This window comes from Gossypium hirsutum, chromosome D09, assembly GCF_007990345.1.
Source record: "Gossypium hirsutum isolate 1008001.06 chromosome D09, Gossypium_hirsutum_v2.1, whole genome shotgun sequence".
Classification (NCBI taxonomy): domain Eukaryota; kingdom Viridiplantae; phylum Streptophyta; class Magnoliopsida; order Malvales; family Malvaceae; genus Gossypium; species Gossypium hirsutum.
Genome location: NC_053445.1, coordinates 51,869,092 through 51,888,632, shown reverse-complemented (window position 1 = coordinate 51,888,632; position 19,541 = coordinate 51,869,092). Strand labels below are relative to the sequence as shown.

At 32.8% G+C, this 19,541-nt stretch overlaps 5 protein-coding genes across 6 annotated transcripts; 2 read left to right on the top strand and 3 right to left on the bottom strand.

Annotated features, from left to right (window-relative positions):
• Positions 1 to 154: 154 nt before the first annotated feature.
• LOC107929051 (proteasome subunit beta type-2-A) lies at positions 155 to 3,217 on the top strand. Its single transcript, NM_001426011.1, has 3 exons — positions 155 to 345; positions 438 to 561; positions 2,700 to 3,217. The coding sequence occupies exons 1-3, from the start codon at positions 188 to 190 to the stop codon at positions 3,030 to 3,032; spliced, it is 615 nt and encodes a 204-aa protein (NP_001412940.1). The 5' UTR covers positions 155 to 187; the 3' UTR covers positions 3,033 to 3,217.
• An 871-nt stretch (positions 3,218 to 4,088) lies between these two features.
• LOC107929176 (probable RNA helicase SDE3) lies at positions 4,089 to 10,087 on the top strand. 2 transcript variants are annotated; one of them, XM_041101359.1, is made up of 5 exons: positions 4,089 to 4,259; positions 6,886 to 7,680; positions 7,758 to 7,928; positions 8,124 to 9,578; positions 9,657 to 10,087. In XM_041101359.1, the coding sequence occupies exons 2-5, from the start codon at positions 6,907 to 6,909 to the stop codon at positions 9,885 to 9,887; spliced, it is 2,631 nt and encodes an 876-aa protein (XP_040957293.1). In that variant the 5' UTR covers positions 4,089 to 4,259; positions 6,886 to 6,906; the 3' UTR covers positions 9,888 to 10,087. The 2 variants fall into 2 exon arrangements, with proteins under 2 accessions (XP_040957293.1, XP_040957292.1); XM_041101358.1 differs by lacking the exon at positions 4,089 to 4,259 and adding an exon at positions 6,106 to 6,368.
• Positions 10,088 to 10,162: 75 nt separating this feature from the next.
• On the bottom strand, positions 10,163 to 11,474 carry LOC121221030 (non-specific lipid transfer protein GPI-anchored 25). The gene is made up of 3 exons (XM_041101361.1): positions 11,076 to 11,474; positions 10,847 to 10,912; positions 10,163 to 10,346 (listed from the first exon to the last, which is right to left on the bottom strand). Exons 1-3 carry the CDS (start codon positions 11,413 to 11,415, stop codon positions 10,165 to 10,167), a joined length of 588 nt encoding a protein of 195 aa, XP_040957295.1. The 5' UTR covers positions 11,416 to 11,474; the 3' UTR covers positions 10,163 to 10,164.
• A 1,521-nt stretch (positions 11,475 to 12,995) lies between these two features.
• Positions 12,996 to 14,207, bottom strand: LOC107929009 (non-specific lipid transfer protein GPI-anchored 20). The gene is made up of 3 exons (XM_016860328.2): positions 13,771 to 14,207; positions 13,538 to 13,567; positions 12,996 to 13,446 (listed from the first exon to the last, which is right to left on the bottom strand). The coding sequence occupies exons 1-3, from the start codon at positions 14,126 to 14,128 to the stop codon at positions 13,172 to 13,174; spliced, it is 663 nt and encodes a 220-aa protein (XP_016715817.1). The 5' UTR covers positions 14,129 to 14,207; the 3' UTR covers positions 12,996 to 13,171.
• A 3,737-nt stretch (positions 14,208 to 17,944) lies between these two features.
• On the bottom strand, positions 17,945 to 19,188 carry LOC107929089 (non-specific lipid transfer protein GPI-anchored 5). Its single transcript, XM_016860422.2, has 3 exons — positions 18,811 to 19,188; positions 18,566 to 18,631; positions 17,945 to 18,274 (listed from the first exon to the last, which is right to left on the bottom strand). The coding sequence occupies exons 1-3, from the start codon at positions 19,127 to 19,129 to the stop codon at positions 18,135 to 18,137; spliced, it is 525 nt and encodes a 174-aa protein (XP_016715911.1). The 5' UTR covers positions 19,130 to 19,188; the 3' UTR covers positions 17,945 to 18,134.
• Between the last annotated feature and the right edge of the window lie 353 nt (positions 19,189 to 19,541).

Genomic DNA, 19,541 nt, shown 5'->3' with positions numbered 1-19,541 from the left:
AGGGGTGTATTGGCAAACATGGTGCAAGTGTTCTTTCTATGACAAAATAGCCCTCGATCTTTCCCCAAAATTCCCCATTTTCCCACTCTAAGAACAACTTTTTCTTCAAGGCAGTTCTACTAACTTATATTAGCTTTAAAAAAAAAAATCAAAAGCCTCAAAATCAAACCTCAAAAAAAAAGTGAAAATGGAGTGCGTGTTCGGCTTCGTAGGCAATGGCTTTGCCGTAGTGGCGGCGGACACATCGGCGGTTCACAGCATCCTCGTCCACAAATCCAACGAAGACAAGATCATGGTCCTCGATTCTCACAAACTCATCGCCGCCAGCGGTGAATCCGGTGACAGGTTTCCCCCTTTTTCTTTCTCTCCCTATAAATCTACGTATATACTTCCCTGTTTTCTTTTCCTCCTATATAACCTTTTTTCCTTTTCCCTAGAGTGCAATTCACGGAGTATATACAGAAAAACGTGGCCTTGTATCAGTTTCGCAATGGTATTCCTTTGACAACTGCCGCCGCTGCCAATTTCACTCGCGGTGAGCTTGCCACTGCATTAAGGAAGGTATCGATACTAGTCATATATATAGTTTCAATTATATAGTTTCAATTAAGGGTTATGCTCTTTAATTGCAATTTACTTGCTTGTGGAAATTTTACCGGCGAAGAGTAATGAATCTATGTGGAATACAATATTTGTTAGGGTTTGCACTAGTTTCAAATGATGTATTGTGCGTTGGGATTGAAATATTAGCTATAATCTGTGTTTTACCTCTGCTTGATTTCTCATTATGGTGATATTCGATAATTGAAGAAGCTTCCGGTTTGGAAACTATTTGTATAGAGCAATGCTGGAAGGGTTAGATGAGTTAGAATTGGAAGCAAAGTGGTTTGATATAGCTTTACCATGCCCTGAAATGTGCGACGATTGGTGTAGCTTGATATGTGCTTTGGTCCCTCTTTTACCAGAACCGATTGCAATCACTTCTTTGCTTGATTTACAGCATAGGACATTGAACTAGTACCTAAGATAAGCATATGTTATGTTAAAGCCAATTTTTTTTTTGGGATTCCTGGGTGATGGTAACCACTTTTGGGGCCAGCTGAGTTATTGAGTGCTTAGCTAAACCACAGGAAGTTTTGAAGTTGCTGGGCTATCATTTCCTTTGCTTACTTAAACATTTAGTGTTAACCTGTGGATTTGTTTTTTGGTGCAAAGTTTGGATGCTACCTCACTAAGAGACTGTCTTATTCATCTTGGCTTCAAGGTTTTATTTGGCCTTCTATCTCTACCCAGTGTTGTCAAGAGCACATGGGGCACTCTAGTGTTAGAACCCTTATATTGCCCAAGACACAAAGCACAAAAAAAGCACTTGACTGAGTAAAGGCGCAATTTTATGTCTTTGTGTATATATAAAGCTTGAGGCATGTAATTATGATAATAAACTCTAAAGATTGATGCAATTTATCTATAAAACATGCAAAGCTTTCTTTTATTTTTATTGGCCAATATGCTTGATTCCCTTACGGTCCCATATTTGTTGTCGAGTTCTCCAATACTGGGAAGTAGAGGTTTTGATTTATGGGTTTGGCTCCACTCAATTACTTTTTCATCTATTAATATCCAATGCACGTTTAATCATCATTCACAAGTTGATTTTCACATTTAATAGATGGGTCCTACCATTTGAATGGTGATAATCATTGTATTGGATATTAATGGATGAAAAAGTAATGGAGTGGATCTTAGCCCTTGATTAATTCCCTTTTCTTACTAATAAATGTATATCCAGTGAAAATGTTTTTTAAAAAAAGTTAAATTAAAGGGAACTTTAAAAGTATGCTTATGCACATCAAGCATGTGCCTGATCAAATGCACCTGGCCTGAAGAGATCTGAGGCTCTTTTATCTTTTGACGCTAAGATGGAATGCCTAGGTCCATCCCTTGGCAATACTAGTGGTACCTTCACTGAGATTTTGTGTCTGGTTTGTGGGTCTTCTAGTTAGTGGTTTCCCATTCCATATGTTTTTGAATGAGATTCCTGTAAAGGTATTCTTTTCAGCCGAGAAAAGATGGGTTACATCTTGTATTAGACAATCTAGGAAAATATTCCTTCAGATTTCCACTAGACAATCAGCTGTGCTTGCTCGAACTAAAATTTTTTGAGCTTGAAATTTATAATGAAATATGTAAGCTTGTTATAGGATTCAAAAAGGAGTTGATGCTTTTATGGCACGAGACCATTACCATATGACATTTTATTTCAATTTAAGGTGTAGTTTCTGATAGAACTTCTTGTCAAGCTTTATGGATTAATTGCTGTTGTTTTGGATAGGAAGATCAGATTAGAATAAGGCCAAGGAATTTTGAAAGTACAATTACAATACTCTGTGTTTTTTTTTTGGAGTTCCGATGATGACTCTTGGCACATGTAGTTTCTTTTCAAATCTCTGTTGATCTTTGTTGCTGCCATGCTTGATGCTCAATGCACTTATTGGTCTTTGCGGTTCTTGGATCTTGCAAATCTAGTTTTGAAGTTCCTTATTAGGTTGCCTATGCATATTTTCCTTCTAGCAGTGAGTTTATTATTATTATTTATTTCTTGTCCTGTCTGACATGAGAATGCTGAATTAAGGTCTCTGCTCACCCGCGTGTTCGTCTTACTATCATTATTATTAACAATGGCATTTGGTTTTTTATAGAACCCATACTTCGTGAACATTCTTCTTGCTGGCTACGACAAAGAGACAGGCCCCTCACTTTACTACATTGACTACATCGCTACACTTCACAAAGTTGATAAGGGAGCATTCGGGTACGGATCCTATTTTTCTCTCTCTATGATGGACAGGCACTACCACAGCGGCATGACTGTGGAAGAAGCCATCGACTTGGTAGATAAATGCATAATGGAGATAAGGTCACGACTTGTTGTGGCACCTCCAAACTTTGTTATCAAGATCGTCGACAAAGATGGAGCGAGGCAGTATGCCTGGCGTGAATCGGTCAAGGATGCTGCAGTTGCTTCAGCTTGAAAGATTTTTATCCTTGATTTGCTCTTTCATAATGAATGTTTTAATTTGCATTTTAACGACAGGAAACAGTATGTTTGACTTGAGCAGCCAAACCTTTTATATTAAAAACTAAATTGTTGCTGTGATGGTGTTCGAAATCTGGGGATGTAGGGATACTGTATTTGATTAAAATATGCCATTAGTCTCTATACTTCTCAAAAAATTGAAATTTAAGCTTTGTATTTTTTCAGGAATTTAGTTTTTTTACCTTTCAGATTTCACAATTCAAATTCTACTATTAAATATTGTTTAACTTTTTTTTTAAATTTGTTAGTGTGATATTATGAAATAAAAAAAAAACTTACTTGATAGCCATATAATTTAAAAAAAAAGATATAATTAATTTGAATTTTAAAAAATATTAATATTAATGGTTAGACTTGAACTTTAAAATTTGAAAAATAGAAAAATTATTATTTTTAAATAAAAGTTGTTCAAAATAAAAATAAAGAAGTTAACATTTAAACTTTCAAAAGAGTACAGAAATTTGTGGCTGCCACATCTTAACCAATGTATTTTGAGATGGAAATTTTTTATGGAGAGCAAAAGATCTTTGAATTATGTTTCTAATCTCTTAGTAGCATATTTTTTATATTTGAGTTCTATTAATTTATTGGTAAAAGAAAAGGATTGTCACACATTTTTATTTATTAAATTAGATAAAATAGATTATTCAATTGTTATTTTGAAATTATAGATTCACATAAAAAAAATTTAAAGTTTAAAATAATTAGATTCAAATTTTTTTACAAATTATTAATAACATTATTATCAATATAATATAATTTTTACAGTTATATATTACATATACAAATAATTTTATTAATATTTTAAAATGAGGAGGCTTCAACAACCCATATTTAAAATCATTTAAATTTATATTTTAATTATAAAAATATCCCAATATTCTAAATTTATTCATTTATATTACTTTTGGTTACTTACTGTACATACCAAATTAAGTTTCTCGCTTTCTATATAAATTGATTATTTTCACGCGCTCGAAAATATCACTTACATATATTAAACTTCTATGCTAATTACCCAGGTGTTAAAAGAAAAAGAAAAAGAAAAAAACAACCCTTTTTTTGTATATTTGAAGATCATCTCTTCCAATTTTGTCAAAAGAAAAAAAAGATCGTCTCTTCCAAGGATCTCCCTGAAAGGTTATATAGCTCCCTCATTCTGGTATGTATTTTTTAAGATTTATTCCTTTTTAACTTGCTTTGATATATCTTAGCTAGTAGAATAATATATGCATATTTCATATCTGAATCCAATAATAAAGTACCGAGTTTTTGAGGGGCTGAAATTTAATTTTTGATAATTGGAATCTTATAAGGGTCTTGGTCAGGAACGAAGTCAGAAAATTATTTTAGGGAGGGTCAAAATTAAATTGTAATTTTTATAATAGTAAAAATATAATTTCACAACCTATATCTTTATAATTTTTAAAGAATTAAATAAAATTTTTTATCAATTTTAGAGGATTAAAATATAATTTTATTTTTACTAATTTAAAATTTAAAAAAATTTAAAGGAGGGCAGCCCCTAGCTACGCCCCCGGACTTGGTAGACAAAGGATTATTGCATAAAGGTAGAGAAGCTTTGGCATGTTATTTGTCTCACTATTTATGTTAAGATCACGACAGGAATAGGAGCGGATTGGATGAATTCGGTTTTTAAAAAGATTTCAATTTCATGAAAGAACAAAATTAAAAAGAAAATTTATTTATTAAAAAAAACTAGGAGAGAAACTCCTATAAATTTCCCCTACAAAAAAATAGATATAATTAAAAATCAAAGAAAATTTAAAACTCATTTTATTTTAATTTCATTACTAAAAAATAGAAAATTTTTTGGACCCCTTCACAAGCCAATTGGTGAGTGTCATAATAACCAATAGGGTTTAGCCACGTCAGTTCTAATTATTAGTTAATACATTCATCAAAATGGAAATTAACTGTCTCTATCACTGAGAAAGCCAATTGGCTAAAAGAGTCATATAAGCCAATGGGATTTATTAGTAAGAATAAATAAAAATATGTAAGAAGAAATTTTCTCTGTAAATTTTTTCAACTATATTTATGAGTTCCTGTTTAATAGTTTGAATCAGGGTATTTAAAAATATCGAAAAGAATTTTAAATTTCAAATTAATTGAATCGAGTTAATTTTGAATTTTAAATGATTTGCATTAACACGAATAACTCGATTCAAATTTTGAGTTCAAGTTAGTTGAATTTCACAATTCGAATAATGGTGTAAATACCTTTTAGTCCCTATCAACTTTGGAAATAAATAAATTGGCTTTTCTCTCAACAAAAATTACAAAATAATTCAAAATATTTATAAAAATTTCAAATTTTATATTTTTTAAAAAATTATAAAATTTTTAAAAAATTCTAAAAATTTTATAAAATAATAATTTTAGAGACCTAATTAATGATTCAAATTTATCATACTCAAGTATCTTATTATTATTATTATTTTGCTTTGAAAATTATTTCAAATATATATGGTTTCAAATTTATATGCTCTAACATAAAATTAGTCATTCTGTAACAATATTTTTATTTAACATGTTTAATTTTTTTAATTTAACTTGAATAATTTCACTCAATTTGACTATATTTGAAAAAATTTAAATTGAGTTAGGATGATAAAATAGGACTTGTGAACTTGATTAACTCAAAATTTTTTCACTTGATTCGATCGAACTCTCACCCCTAATTCTAATTGTACTCTCAATTTCCCCATTATCAATATTTTTAAAATTTAATCATTCTCTTTTTAGTATCTTATTTGATTTAAAAATTAAAATTAAATTAATAACAACTTTAATTTATTTTTGTTGAAGTTAATTTAAATCCAATAAATAAAGGGATTAAATTAAAAAAAACTAAAAACTAGAGGGATTGAAAGAAAAATTAAACCTTTAATATCTAAATTGTTTATACCATTTTTAATTAAAATTTACATTTTTTATACTTTATTTTAAGTGATAGATAAGTGAAACTAACTTCCTCGTCTGTTTATGAATTCCCTGTTTTTGCCAAAAAAATGAAATATATGAACCTATGTGTTTTTTTTTTATTTGCAGCTTGTAGGGCAAAATCTGCTGATTGTGATGGGTCATATTATTTTTATTTTCCTTAAAAATTGTCTCTTTCATTTGATTTTAATTAAAAAACTTTAAAAAACTGAATTCAAGGTTCATTTGATTTCTCTGCATTTAAAAAAAAGGAAAACCTCTCATTCATATGGTAGTTTCTAGCTTTGGTTTATGATTCACTGAGGTGAGTTCTTTTTCCTTTTTTTTTTTTTACCCATAGAGTAGTTCATGCTAACGTACTCTAAATGTTTATAATTTTGGCACAGTGAATTTGAATAATATTTTTTTCTAATTTTTTCTACATTGTCACTATCTTGTTTCTGGGTTTTGTTAATTTCTGCTTTGTGACCTTGTTTTTGCTTTTGATCATGAATTTTAAATGATCGTTATTGCCTATGATTCACGTATTGTACTATCTATCTATCTATGATTGTATTATGTTGCATTGCAAAAATTGAAATGCTGGGTTTCTTTTTCTCTTTTTTTTTATGACATTTGAAAATGCTTAAACTTGATTATCATCCTGCTTTATTTATGCATTCGTGTTAATTTCGTGTATTTTGTTGCGTCATAATCGTGTTTAAAAGTGTTATTTTATCGGTATATATATATATGGTGGTGTACTGTATCTTACAAGTGTGTTCCTGCTTGTATAAGGGTTTTTTAATGATTGCATATTTGTGGATTTTGTTGCAAAGCAGTTCTTCCCTTTCTAGTTAGTGATGGGAACAGTTGGTGACAAATCCGATGATGAGTATTCGGTCATCGGGGACAAACGCGAAATCAATTTCATCGATTATGCAAACAACAAATCTGTTTGTGATTACAATCATGAGGGGGGTCCTCTCATAATTTCTGCACCATTCCCATTTTCGAAAGGGAATCCTCAATCTGTATTCGTGGGAGCAACTGCATTTGATTTGATCAGTATCGAAAACACCACTAGTGAACCGGTTGAGTTGTGGACTAAAATTTACGCATCAACGCCTAAGGATTCTTTCGTTCTTTCTTTGATGAAACCCCCATCGGCAAATTCTGAAGACGATATGAGCCAAGGGTTTGTCGAGCTTTTCGATTTAGAGGACCGAATGATACAGCCTGGAGAGACTTTAACCATTTGGTTGTCTTGCAAAGCAAAGGAAATTGGGTTGCATACTACCATAGTGCATTTTGATGTGGAGGGTGAAAGATTGGAAAGAATGGTCTTTCTCTTGGTTGAAGATAAGATCTCACAATCTTTGGCTTCTAAGAAGCCATATTCCAGAGCTCAAAGAAAGAAGCAATTTCCAGTGGATGAATTTGTTACAGGGCCACGCCCGGTAAGGGCAATGGGTCGAGGTGTTCGAAACAGGCTTCTCCCATATGACATTCCGAAGGATATTAGAGAACTGGTTGAGAATAAGCAGACTACTGATGCTATTAAAGCAGGTCTTACAAGGGATAATTATGTATCTTACTTCAAACATCTCTTAATCTTGGAAGAGTTACAACTCGAGGTAATTCTAACCTTCGGTAGCTTAGATGGTTGATATTCGTGTTACAAAACTGAGAAATTCCCTTTTTTTGGCTTCAGGAGGACATGAGGGCCTATAACATGGAGAATATCAACATGAGGAAGAGAGGGAATTATTTATCACTTCAGGTCCCTGGGCTCGCTGAAAAAAGGCCTTCCCTTGTCCATGGAGATCATATTTTTGCTAAACTTGCATGTGAAGATGCTAGTGGATCAGACAGAGTTTATGAGGTCTGCTTTACACGAAAAATACTATATGCTTTATCCTTTTATCATTGAAGTACTTCCTCTTTGGCTTAAATTTATCTCGGTATCTTCTGTTGTATACTCTTTCCCTTGTGTTCATTTTAGTCTTTCCAGTCCCATGGCCTCTATTTCTTTTGGAGAATTTCTGTCTTTCTGACAAGTGAATGTGGTGATTTTCAGGGTTGTATCCATCGGGTAGAAGCTGATGAAGTGTACTTGAAGTTTGCACCAGAATTTCACTCGAATCACATAGATGAGAATCTTTATAATGTGCAGTTCACCTATAACCGAATCAATATGCGGAGGCAATACCAGGCCATTGATGCAGCAAAAAGCCTAAATGTAAGTCTCCTTTTTCCATCTGGGTCACCCAAAAGTAGGGTGATTGAAACCACTCCACTAGTGCCCATATGTTGTACACTTAACGAGGAGCAGATGTGTTCAATTGAGATGATCCTTGGCTGCAAAGGAGGACCTCCTTATGTGATTTTTGGGCCACCAGGTACAGGGAAGACCATGACAATAGTGGAGGCAATCCTCCAGCTCTACTCAACCCAAAAATCTTCTCGAATTCTTGTGTGTGCACCTTCAAATAGCGCGGCTGATTTCATACTAGAGAGACTCCTTAATGAGGAGTCTGTTGAGATTAAAGAGAATGAAATATTCAGACTAAATGCAGCTACACGACCATATTACGACGTCAACCCGGATTTTCTCCGGTTTTGCTTCTTTGATGAGCTTGTTTTCAAATGTCCTCCACTTAGTGTTCTCGCCTGCTACAGAATCATCATCTCAACTTACATGAGTTCCTCCCTTCTGTATGCAGAAAGTGTTGGTAAAGGCCATTTCTCTCATATTTTCTTGGATGAGTCAGGTCAAGCTTCAGAGCCAGAAAGCATGATCCCTGTAGCGAACCTTTGCCGAAGAGAGACTGTTGTTGTTCTTGCTGGGGATCCAAAGCAGTTAGGTCCAGTTATATACTCCAAAGAAGCCGAGAATTTTGGACTGGGGAAGTCATACTTAGAAAGGTTGTTTGAACACGAGTTTTATTCTAATGGCAATGAAAACTATGTGACAAAACTGGTTAGAAACTATCGATGTCACCCGGAGATCCTCTATCTCCCTTCACTTCTCTTCTACAATGATGAATTGATCCCTTGCAAAGATGACATAGGTTCATTATTGAACTCAGTAAAGTTTCTTCCTAATAAGGACTACCCTGTTTTTTTCTTTGGTATACAAGGTTGTGATGAGAGGGAAGGAAGTAATCCGTCATGGTTCAATCGGATTGAAGCCAGCAAGGTTGTAGAAATTGTTAGTAGTTTGACAGCAAGTGGGATTCTGAACGAGAAAGATATCGGGGTGATAACCCCCTATAGGCAGCAAGTCCTTAAACTAATGAAGGCCTTCGAGAATCTCGACATACCAGATGTCAAGGTTGGCACCGTCGAACAATTTCAAGGCCAAGAACGAAAAGTTATCGTTATATCTACCGTCCGATCAACAATCAAACACAATGAGTTCGACAGAACCCACTGTCTCGGGTTTTTGAGCAATCCTAGAAGGTTTAATGTGGCGGTTACTCGCGCCATAGCTTTACTTGTTATTGTTGGAAATCCTCACATAATTTCCAAGGTACCAATCTTCACTTGTGATTATCATCTAATGTCTACAACCAAAGGCTTTTAATCATTGATAATAAATGAATGGCAGGACCCTTACTGGAGTCAACTTATATGGCGTTGTGCCGATCATAACTCTTACCTGGGTTGTGCTCTGCCTGAAAGGCAAGAGTATGAAGATGATGCAGAAGTTTCAACTCCGGAGGATTGTCGGGTCGATGATGAAAACAGCATTGCTGAAATGTGGGGTGAAGATACCAAGGAAATTGGAAATCTCATTCCTTTCACGGATGAAGCCGAGTGGTCCGATGGGTGGAAATGAAATACACGCATCCTACAATGATTCTTTTGCTTTTTTATGCTTTTGTTTTCACAGTAGCGAATGTGATGAACTTACCTGTTCACTTCAAGAGACAGTACGACGGCATAGTGGTAAAAGCAAACGAAAAGAGGAGAGATCTTCGTACACTGTTACCATCTGTTTTTGATGATGTTTTTCTGCTAATAAAACTCTTTCCATCATATCATTTTGCTGATTACAAAGTGTTTATCGTATCAGTAAGTATAATCGAATGAAATCGGGAAAATCTTAGCTACTGTCAGACCAAGAATGAATGTAGATTAAGCAGAAAAATCACCATTCCAAGTAGGAACCAAGTGATATGCTTGTAAATCTGGTTTGTTGCAGAAGAAAAAACAGCTTCTTCTGCTGAGGAACTTGGCGGTGTTAGCGACTTGACCGCAGATTCTGGGGGTGAGCTTGTTGAATCATTATCTAAACCTGTAGAATAGTTTTCATAAGGATTCTACCACCAATAACAGATCACTGATAATGCCATTGCCTTGATATGCTTTTGGTATCGGCCTTTTACCAGTTTTAAAATCCGGTCTATCTTTAAAACAAATAATTTAGGCTTATATTTGGTCAATCTACAAGCAAGAACGCTGCAAATGAACATTTCCTTTTAGGTAATCTTTTATTACAGCCATGGAAGAACAAAATGCAACGTTGGCCGGTTGGACGGGAACCAGCTGGTACACTAGTCTAGAGTAAGGGAAAGAACTGACTGACCTGCAAACCGGTTGAACCAAGTTTTATACTTTTTTAATATATTTTACTTTTCAAAAATTTTATAAATTTTTAAATGATTTATTTAATTAAAACCAGTCTGATCATTGAATTAGTCTGATCGAGAACTACTAAGGTAGTAAGGTTTGACCGCCGATTCGGTTCCGAAAGGAGAAAAAATAAAAAAGAAAAGATATTCGGACTTTACTTACGAGAATTGAATGGTTTCAATATCCCTGAATCTGTGGTGCTTGGCAATGGCGGCAGCGCTGGTGCACCTAATGCATAATACTAATTAAGAATTGCATAATTACATCAATCAAAGCGTTAAATAACTATTTTTTCTTTTAATCAAAAGATTAAAATGGCCTTGAACCTGATGAAATTCTTAATCCGGAAATCCGTGAATTAAACAATTGGGTTTAAGAAAAGATGAAAAACCTGAAGAGCAGAGCGAGTCTAGAGAAGCAACGCCGTTCTTGGCCATGCAAAAGGAAGACAGTGAAGCAACCCTTTCTCTGTTCAACGGAAACCCAAAGATCCGCGGCTGCCGGAGGATGTAACAGAAACAGTAACCGTCGCCGGATTCGAAAGCAGAATTGAAGACGTCGCAGCACTGTGGAGCAACTGAGTCTGTGGCGTTGTTTGGTGGGTCTGATACAAAGGGCAGGCAAGGCGAAAACGCCACCAGCTCCTCCACGCAGCCTGGTTGCTGGGGTGCTGGTGGAAGTGGCTGCGCCGCCACACCAAGGAGGAGCAATATGAAGATGTTCGCTGCCATGGCGGTGAGAGGAAGTGAGAGACGGTTGATTATGGTAGTTAAAAATCTGTTAGGGAGAGGGTATTTAAGTAAATTGGAAATGAATATGGCGGGAATGGCCGTTAGTGAGGGGCCTAATAAATCATTTTAGTTAATTAGGTTAAATTGCGGTTACATCCTTATTGTATACTCAATTTGGATATTTAGTCTCTATACTTTAATTTATCACAATCTGATCCTCTTATTACTGTTAATCTTAGGGTAAACCACACTCGCAATCACCCAACTATTAGCATATTTATGTTTTGGTCACCCATCTCCAAAAATTTCAGATTTAGTTATTAACATTATTGACATTTAATATTTTGATCACTCCTTTGTTAAATTATTATTTGGATGCTGACGTGATCTATTTTATTTACATAATAACAAATTTAGCTCTACAATAATTACAGATTCTATCAATTTGGTCTTAATTCTAAAAAAATCAACAAATTTAACCCTACAATGTTTACAAATTCTATCAAATTGGTCCTAATTCTAAAAATTCAACAAATTTAACCCTTAAATTTATGCATTCTATCTATTTAATCTTGATTCTAAAAAAATTAAAAATAAAATGATAAAAAAAAACCTCTGGGATTTCATATTGAATTCCTTGAGAATTACTCAAATGGAATTAATAAACAACTTAATTTGCTAATAATAGAAGATCAGTAATGTACCAATAATTTATGATCTTTTCCCATTTTTCACATCAAATTAACCAATAAAAAAATAGGGTAAACTATATCTATGGTCACTTTTGTTTATCTCAGGTTACATTTTAGTCACTTATGTTTGAAATGTTACATTTTTGTCACTTACGTTTTCATGTTGTAACATTTTAGTCATTGAGCCATTAATTGCCATTGATATTGTAACGGTAAGCTGACGTGACACGTTAAATTATCATCTCAAACAAAAATTTTAGGTTAAATTATACAATTGGTCCCCATATTTTTGTCATTTTGAGCAATCTAAGTTTTTCTTTTATGTTCTTTTAACTTTCTTTTTTTCTTTATTTTCCATTTTCTTCTGCTTCCCCCTCTGTTTTCCTACCTTCTCCATTTCTTTTAACATATCAGGAAGTCAAATTGGCAGTGAAGAAAGAATCATGGTACGGGTTTATGGGTTTTGATTATAGGCAATGATGGCTTTCGGCTTCCTACTTCTTTCTTCACTGCCAATTCGACTTCTTAATATGTTAAAAGACATGGAAAAGGTAGGAAAATAGAAGGAGAAACAGAAGATAATGGAAAATAAAGAGAAAAAGAGAGAGTAAGGTTTAAATAATATAAAAGAAAAAAATTAAATTGCCCAAAAAAAATATGGGGATCAGTTGTATAATTTAACCTAAAATTTTTGTTTGAAATGATGATTTAACGTGCCACGTCAGCTTACCGTCACACCGTTAACGGCAATTAACAGCTCAGTGATTAAAATGTTACAACACGATAACGTAAGTGACTAAAACGTAATATTTTAAACATAAGTGACCAAAATGTAACCTAAAGTAAACAAAAGTGACTATATGTGTAGTTTACCCTAAAAAATAATCATTGCAGAAATTAAAAAAATTATTACTCAATAAATAAAAATTACACTAATATGTATATTTTATATAAAATGTAAAGTCACCCAATATTAGCTCTTAAAAGGCAAAACAATGGTTTTCAGTTCAAGCCACTAAAAGAATACCGCTCGCCAAACAAATCAATCAATACATATTATATAATTAGTACTTGAAAATCACAAATCCCAATGTGAACACCAAAAGGAATGGTGAGAAACTGTAAGCGGGGTTGGCAGCTGATGGGGTGAGAACAGGGCGGCTCCCCGTTGCGGCCGTCGGGGCCCCCGAACCTGCTGTGGACGATGGTGGAGTTAGAGCCGGTGTGGTGCCGGAAACAGGCACCTCGGCAGATGGTGTCGGTTCCGGCACAATGGGACTTTGGGGGCTTAAAGATGGTGAAGCTCCAGGGGAGAGTTTGGGTGCTAGAGAGACTGGACCTGTCAAACGAATAAATAAACTAATAAGCAAATAGAATTCAGTTTGTATTGATGGTTTATATTTTCAAAGGATTTATGAATATATCTATACCTGGAGCAGGAATAGGTGCACCACGGGGCGCTGCAAAAAAAAAAAAAAAGGTTCAATTTGGATAAATGCAGTTTTAAATTTGTAAATTGAAAACTGAATTAAATCGAATATGTTTAACTAATAATCAAACTCAAATCCTACTTGAACAGGCTTGATTTTCAATTTTTTCTTCAAATTTATGATTCGTAATTTTGTTCAGGTGATAAAATCATAAGACATCAGTGAATATGTACCATTGCATTGGAGGGGAACACTAGGCATGTTACAAGCTCGAGGAAGGGAGACGGCAAGGGTCCGGTTAATCGGAAGCCGGAAAGGTACACTTCCTGTGACGATGAGGCACGTGCAACCCATGCTACTGCTCGTGAGGTTTTTAAGAGCGTTACAACAAGCGGCGCTGGGCGACGTGGCGTTGGCACTGCTATTGGTGAGGAAATTGAAGCAAGGAGTGAAAGTGGTAAGCATAGCCGGAGTGCATGGATTGTTGATGGTCTGTCCATTAACAGGCAACAACAACATCATCAATGACATCAAAGCTAAGACGACCATAACTGGAACATGGTGAGAAGAACATGACTTGGAAAACTCCATTGTTGTGTTTTTTTGAAGGGACAAAATAACTGGATAATGAGTTTTGAGTGTTGGGAATTAGATGATTTGGAAGGGAAAGGAAAGTGTGGATTTATAGGGAAGAAATATTTGTTTGGATTAGGTAATTAATGAAACAGGTGGTGGGGTTTTGAAGTTGGTTTATGAAGTTCAACTACCTTAACCAAATGTTTTGAATACAAAAGGAGATTGGTTTAGTTTAGTTAGTTTAATGGGCCCTATTTTGACTTAAACCTGCCCTTGGGATCACTTTATCAAATCATAAATCAATCAGTCACCATTAAGATGAATATTTTATTGCAATTCCTCTTTTATCTTTCTATGTTTTTATTGCAAACTTATATCATTTAAGTATGGAACAAAAACTTTAACCCATTTTCAGAATAAATTTAAATAATTTTTTATAACATTAATGTATATATTTTAATTTATGATATCAAATTAAATAAAAAAAACTAGCGAATGAGGTGTTTGGTTTGGTGGCAAATGCTTGAGGACTCATACTCAACTCCTACCTATATAGAATGTGTGGTGGATTTTATAGTTAGTTAATTAATTAGTTAGTTATTAATTTAATTTATTTATTAAATTAATTTTTGGTAGATAAAAATAGTATTAAGCTATTATACTATGACAATCAAATTAAAATATCATAGAAACATTATAATCCGCCAGTATTAGACACCGCATTAAAAGAGGTGACACTGCAAATAAATATAATCCTGTGAACCCTGTAGCAAAGCACTTGGCCAAATGGTTTGCAATTTCATTATGAGTTTTTAGAACATGGTGAATATGTACCTTCCAGCCCTAGTAAATCAGGTGATGTATTAGGCACAATTCCATCAAACTACTATCGACAAATCCACCAACCAAAATCATCTCCACCAATAGAGCATTATTACATTCAAACTCTAAATGTCGGCAACTCTTATCTCACGCTAAACATAGGCCCTTCAAGAACAACCCTCACTTTAATCTTGAATATTATATCTTAACCGAAGCTCAACAAAAATCCACATAACTAAAACCCATTCTCACCTCTAAACACCCCTCCAATAGAAACATACAAACTACTAGATGGTACTGCACCATGTGCATTGAGTTATTTATTTATTTCCATTAAATTGGAAAGACAAATATGAATGATAGAAATGGCAACGCACAATCAGCACATAAATCCCAAAAACGATTCCATTAATAATTTATTATAAGTAATTTTAAAGCTTACCTAATATTTAATGTTTTACTTCACCAAAAAACCAATTTTATCCTTTACACTCACTTTCCTATACACATGAGGAAATACTTTTTCGAGGTTCTTTAGTTTTCACACGTGGGTTTAGGTTATAAAAGTATTTTACATATAGTAAAAAATTAAATTTATAAATAAATATAACACTTAATAAATGCTCAATTTATTTATAAAATCTAAAAAAAATTATAAACAATATATTAAATAATTATTTATAAATCAGTCCCCTCCAACTTTTATATCATGCTCTAATTAATGGCTCCAAAGAAGATTAAACCTAGAAGTTTTCATAGTAGGACGGTTTGTTTTTTGCCGAGCTTATTATTTGGGTAAAGCTTAGATTATTAATACATAACTTTTTTAAAATCAAGTCTTAATCCAACACATAAATATTTTTATTTCTTTTAGGTCTAATAAGTCAAATATAAAGATGTTTAGTATAATTAAAATTTTCAAAGTTTTCTTATATAATTGGAAAACATTTAAGACTCGTATTTACGTTAAATACAAATATCGAACACAAATATTTTAAAAATTAAATTAAAAAGCACGGGCACTCCTCTGCTGTTTGCAATGTGAACTCTCTACCTCGCTAGGACCCAGTCTCCCCTGACAAATTTCACTTTGATCCTTTAATTTTTATAAAATTTTAATTTAATAAAAATAAAATTACACTTTAATTTAACCCTCGCCGTCAAAAAGTTTGTCTTAACCCTTCAAAAACCATATTTTTTTTTCAGACCCATTTTTTGTCACTGGGTATAAAGCCTACCATGAAAAGAAAAATTACTTTTTGGCTTTATGTTTAAAAAAACGAAAGCATCATAAATTTCATTACATGATTTAAAAAAAAAGTATTTGAAGAATTTTTTTTAAAAATATGTATTTCAATATTTAGCTCTGTTATACTATGCTCTCTTCTTTTTTTTTAATTTTTTTCAAAGCAAAATTTATTTTACAAGCTAAATAAAAATTTCATATATTATTTTCAATCTTTTTTCCAAAGCAAAAATTATTTTATTTCCACATATTTGATAAACATAGATTTTTAATTAAAATCTATTTCAATTTCTAACTTTTAAAATGTTTACGACCTATTCTTAAAAAAAATGAATAATAAAAATAAACATTTTTATTTCATGTTATTATCCATTAAAAAACACTAAATTATATTTGCAAATATAAAAAAAAACTCAAGATTTGCAAAAAGTTTATGTTTTGGTCATTAAATTTTAAAAAAGTTATAAAATAGTCACTAAAATATTCTAAAATTTTCATTTAAGTCATTGAACTATTTGGAAGTTTTTATCTAATTTATTAGGTTGTTAAGTTTTTCTTTTTAAAGTCCAGCTAGCGAGTTTCAAGTGGCGATTTGACAATAAATACAGTGGATTAGTACCCATCAACGAGTAGAAGAACATGCTTTAGATTCAAGTCGATCTGACGGTCAGTGTTGAAGATCAAAGAAAGAAGATGTATGGATTCTGATTTGTAGTTTCGTGATATTTAAAGTTATTTCAGACAAAAAACGGAACTGTAGAAGAGAAAATGAACATGCCTGCCACATGCAAGAAGAAGTGTCATTTGTTCCTTTTATATATAGGTATATAGATTTCTATAAAGTTATATAGATTACTAGTGCTAAAATGATTTTTCGTTCCCGTTAAAAATTTAGAACAAATAAATCTAAATACACATAAAGGTTTTCATAAAGCCAATATACAACCAGTAATTATCTTTTACAAAGCTTTTGATATCAAGAGCTTGTAATATCAATTTTCAAAAACATAATTCAAAATAATCACACTAGCAATAACAATTTCTGAATAAGAATACTAAATTTTTAATCAATATTCAAGAAAAATTGAAGATTTTGTAAATGCAAATCAATCCTAATTTCTAGAAAGATTTGTATTAATCAATCTTTAAAAAGTATAACCCAATCAAGATGTTATAGTAATATCATATAAAATCAATATCCCAAAATCATTCAATAAACAAAAAAATAATCTTACATAAAAAAAAATTTAATCTATCAAAAGAAAACAAGTCCTAATGTTGTAGAGATTACTTAATAAAGCTTGAAAAAAAAAGAATAGTTACCAAATTAGAAAACACTTGAAAGTATTGAAATATTTATAATTTATCTTATAAAAATTCTAAATAAAAATTCTAAAGAGAACTTGAGAGAATAATAGAAATTTAAAAGAAATTGTAAGTGTTTTTTTTTTTTGACAAAGAAAAGAAATTGTAAGTGTTGAAAGAAAATTAAAGGGTTAGGATTTTTTTGAGGTTTAGTGAATAGAAGCATATTCATTTATTTTTATATAAAATAATTTATTTTATAAAATAATTATTTTTCAAACAAAATTGGTGAGTTATTTTCAAAAATAATTATGAAGTTAAATTTTTTTGTGGGATTAATTATAAAATTTTTAAAATATATAAAAATAAAGTTTGTATTGTTTTATGGGGTCAACTCATCTCACAATCTTATGAAAGGTTTAAATTAAAATCGATAAAATTTAGATATCCAATGCGGAAATCATAATAAATAAACTTTATTGAGAAAGGAAGAGAAGCCATAACTCTCTTCAGCAATACAAAATCATATGTACCCCATATGGATGGGGTACCAAATTATAAACATCACAACGTATTCAGAACCAATGGGAAAATAAGTTACAAAATCATAATAATATCATAAAATGTTTTTCAAATAGGATAGAAGATTCAATGTGATATGGCCACCATGAGGAAGAACAGCCATGAAAGTGTCAATTTGGCGGTGGTCATGCTTCCATTTGATGATGATGATGGCGGTGGTGGTGATCCTCCTTCCTCAGTGGATGGTACAGTTTTTGATCCACCTTCTGCACCCATTTCCAACATTCATCAATGAACAAACTTATAAAGGATAGGGGTAAGTATTTTCATGCTATGCTACTCGGATTTGGTTGAGTATTAGAAGCAAGAATGTCTTTAGTATAGCTATGCTCGATTTTTTCAAAGTTTTTTTTATGCATTTAAAGGATTCTTGAAAGTCATATCTCCCTATCTATGTATGGGATATGAGTATGGGACACAAGTAATTCAATAAAATGAAGTGTCAAAGTAATATAGGCTTAAAACAAATGCTGATCAAAGCAACAACAATCATGTACCTGTAGGCATTGTACTCCCAGATTCTGGTGATCTAACTGGAGAGTCTGCAGGCGCTGGAGAAGCACCTAATAATACCAAGCAACCAAACATGGTGTCAGCAGAATAGCAGGTTTCAGTAAATTAATTACAATTGTCTCTTAATTACTTGAAGACCTTCGAAACTACTACTGTTTTTCGTTTTTGGTTCATATATGCGAGAATGTGATTGAAAAGAAACACATATATAGGTTAATTGTATCCATACCATTACAGGCACTGATGGGTGGAGTCTGAACATTGCATGCGCCAGGTAAGGCCAAAGCTTGAGTCCGGTTGACGTTGATCCCCAGCGACGAACCACCACCATTAAGGACCTCACACAAACATTGGGGTGACGAACTCACGACACTGGCAAGCTGTGTGCAGCATTGTTGAGACGGGGTCGACGAGTTTCCCGCAATGAAATTGAGGCAAGGTGACATGCTGATCAATACAGTAGTGCAACCGGATTGAGCTTTAGCTCCCGCATAAAACATGACCATTAGGACCATGACAAAACATGTCGCCATCTTCATGTTTGCCATTACTTTAATTTCTCTTAGTTTGATAAAATTTCTGGGAATTCTTTAAGGACTTTGCAATGGGGTTTGTATTGGTGCAAAGAGACTTTTATAAGGAGACCTTGCAAATGATGGTAGTTGTTGGTGACCAACTTTTGCTACTGTTTTATATATTGCAAGTGTTCAAAAATGGAGATATTAGGTTAACTAAAACTTAAAACTTCTTTTTCCCCTAAAATCAAGTATGTATGTTCTAAGTTGTAATTCGGATTGATTCAAGATAAAAATCAAATTATTATAACTTAAACAATTAAATTTGTTTACTCAATAAAAAAATGTGTTCGAACCGAATTGAGTATCTTGTGAAGATATATAAAAAGCTAAATTTTATTAAAAGGTGGAACAAAAACTCGTTTGGCTTTAAAACCCGTACATA

Coding starts and splice junctions, on each gene's coding strand:
- LOC107929089 (XM_016860422.2), bottom strand. CDS start 19,129: ATGGCAAACATGAAGATGGCGACATGTTTTGTCATGGTCCTAATGGTC. Junction 18,632..18,810: donor ACCCATCAGTGCCTGTAATG/GTATGGATACAA, acceptor TGGTATTATTAG/GTGCTTCTCCAGCGCCTGCA. Junction 18,275..18,565: donor TGGGAGTACAATGCCTACAG/GTACATGATTGT, acceptor AAATGGGTGCAG/AAGGTGGATCAAAAACTGTA.
- LOC107929009 (XM_016860328.2), bottom strand. CDS start 14,128: ATGGAGTTTTCCAAGTCATGTTCTTCTCACCATGTTCCAGTTATGGTC. Junction 13,568..13,770: donor TGTTCCCCTCCAATGCAATG/GTACATATTCAC, acceptor TTTTTTTTGCAG/CGCCCCGTGGTGCACCTATT. Junction 13,447..13,537: donor TGCACCTATTCCTGCTCCAG/GTATAGATATAT, acceptor TTCGTTTGACAG/GTCCAGTCTCTCTAGCACCC.
- LOC107929176 (XM_041101359.1), top strand. CDS start 6,907: ATGGGAACAGTTGGTGACAAATCCGATGATGAGTATTCGGTCATCGGG. Junction 7,929..8,123: donor GATCAGACAGAGTTTATGAG/GTCTGCTTTACA, acceptor GGTGATTTTCAG/GGTTGTATCCATCGGGTAGA. Junction 9,579..9,656: donor ATCCTCACATAATTTCCAAG/GTACCAATCTTC, acceptor AATGAATGGCAG/GACCCTTACTGGAGTCAACT.
- LOC107929051 (NM_001426011.1), top strand. CDS start 188: ATGGAGTGCGTGTTCGGCTTCGTAGGCAATGGCTTTGCCGTAGTGGCG. Junction 346..437: donor AGCGGTGAATCCGGTGACAG/GTTTCCCCCTTT, acceptor CCTTTTCCCTAG/AGTGCAATTCACGGAGTATA. Junction 562..2,699: donor TTGCCACTGCATTAAGGAAG/GTATCGATACTA, acceptor GGTTTTTTATAG/AACCCATACTTCGTGAACAT.
- LOC121221030 (XM_041101361.1), bottom strand. CDS start 11,415: ATGGCAGCGAACATCTTCATATTGCTCCTCCTTGGTGTGGCGGCGCAG. Junction 10,913..11,075: donor AGACTCGCTCTGCTCTTCAG/GTTTTTCATCTT, acceptor ATTATGCATTAG/GTGCACCAGCGCTGCCGCCA. Junction 10,347..10,846: donor ATTGAAACCATTCAATTCTC/GTAAGTAAAGTC, acceptor ACTATTCTACAG/GTTTAGATAATGATTCAACA.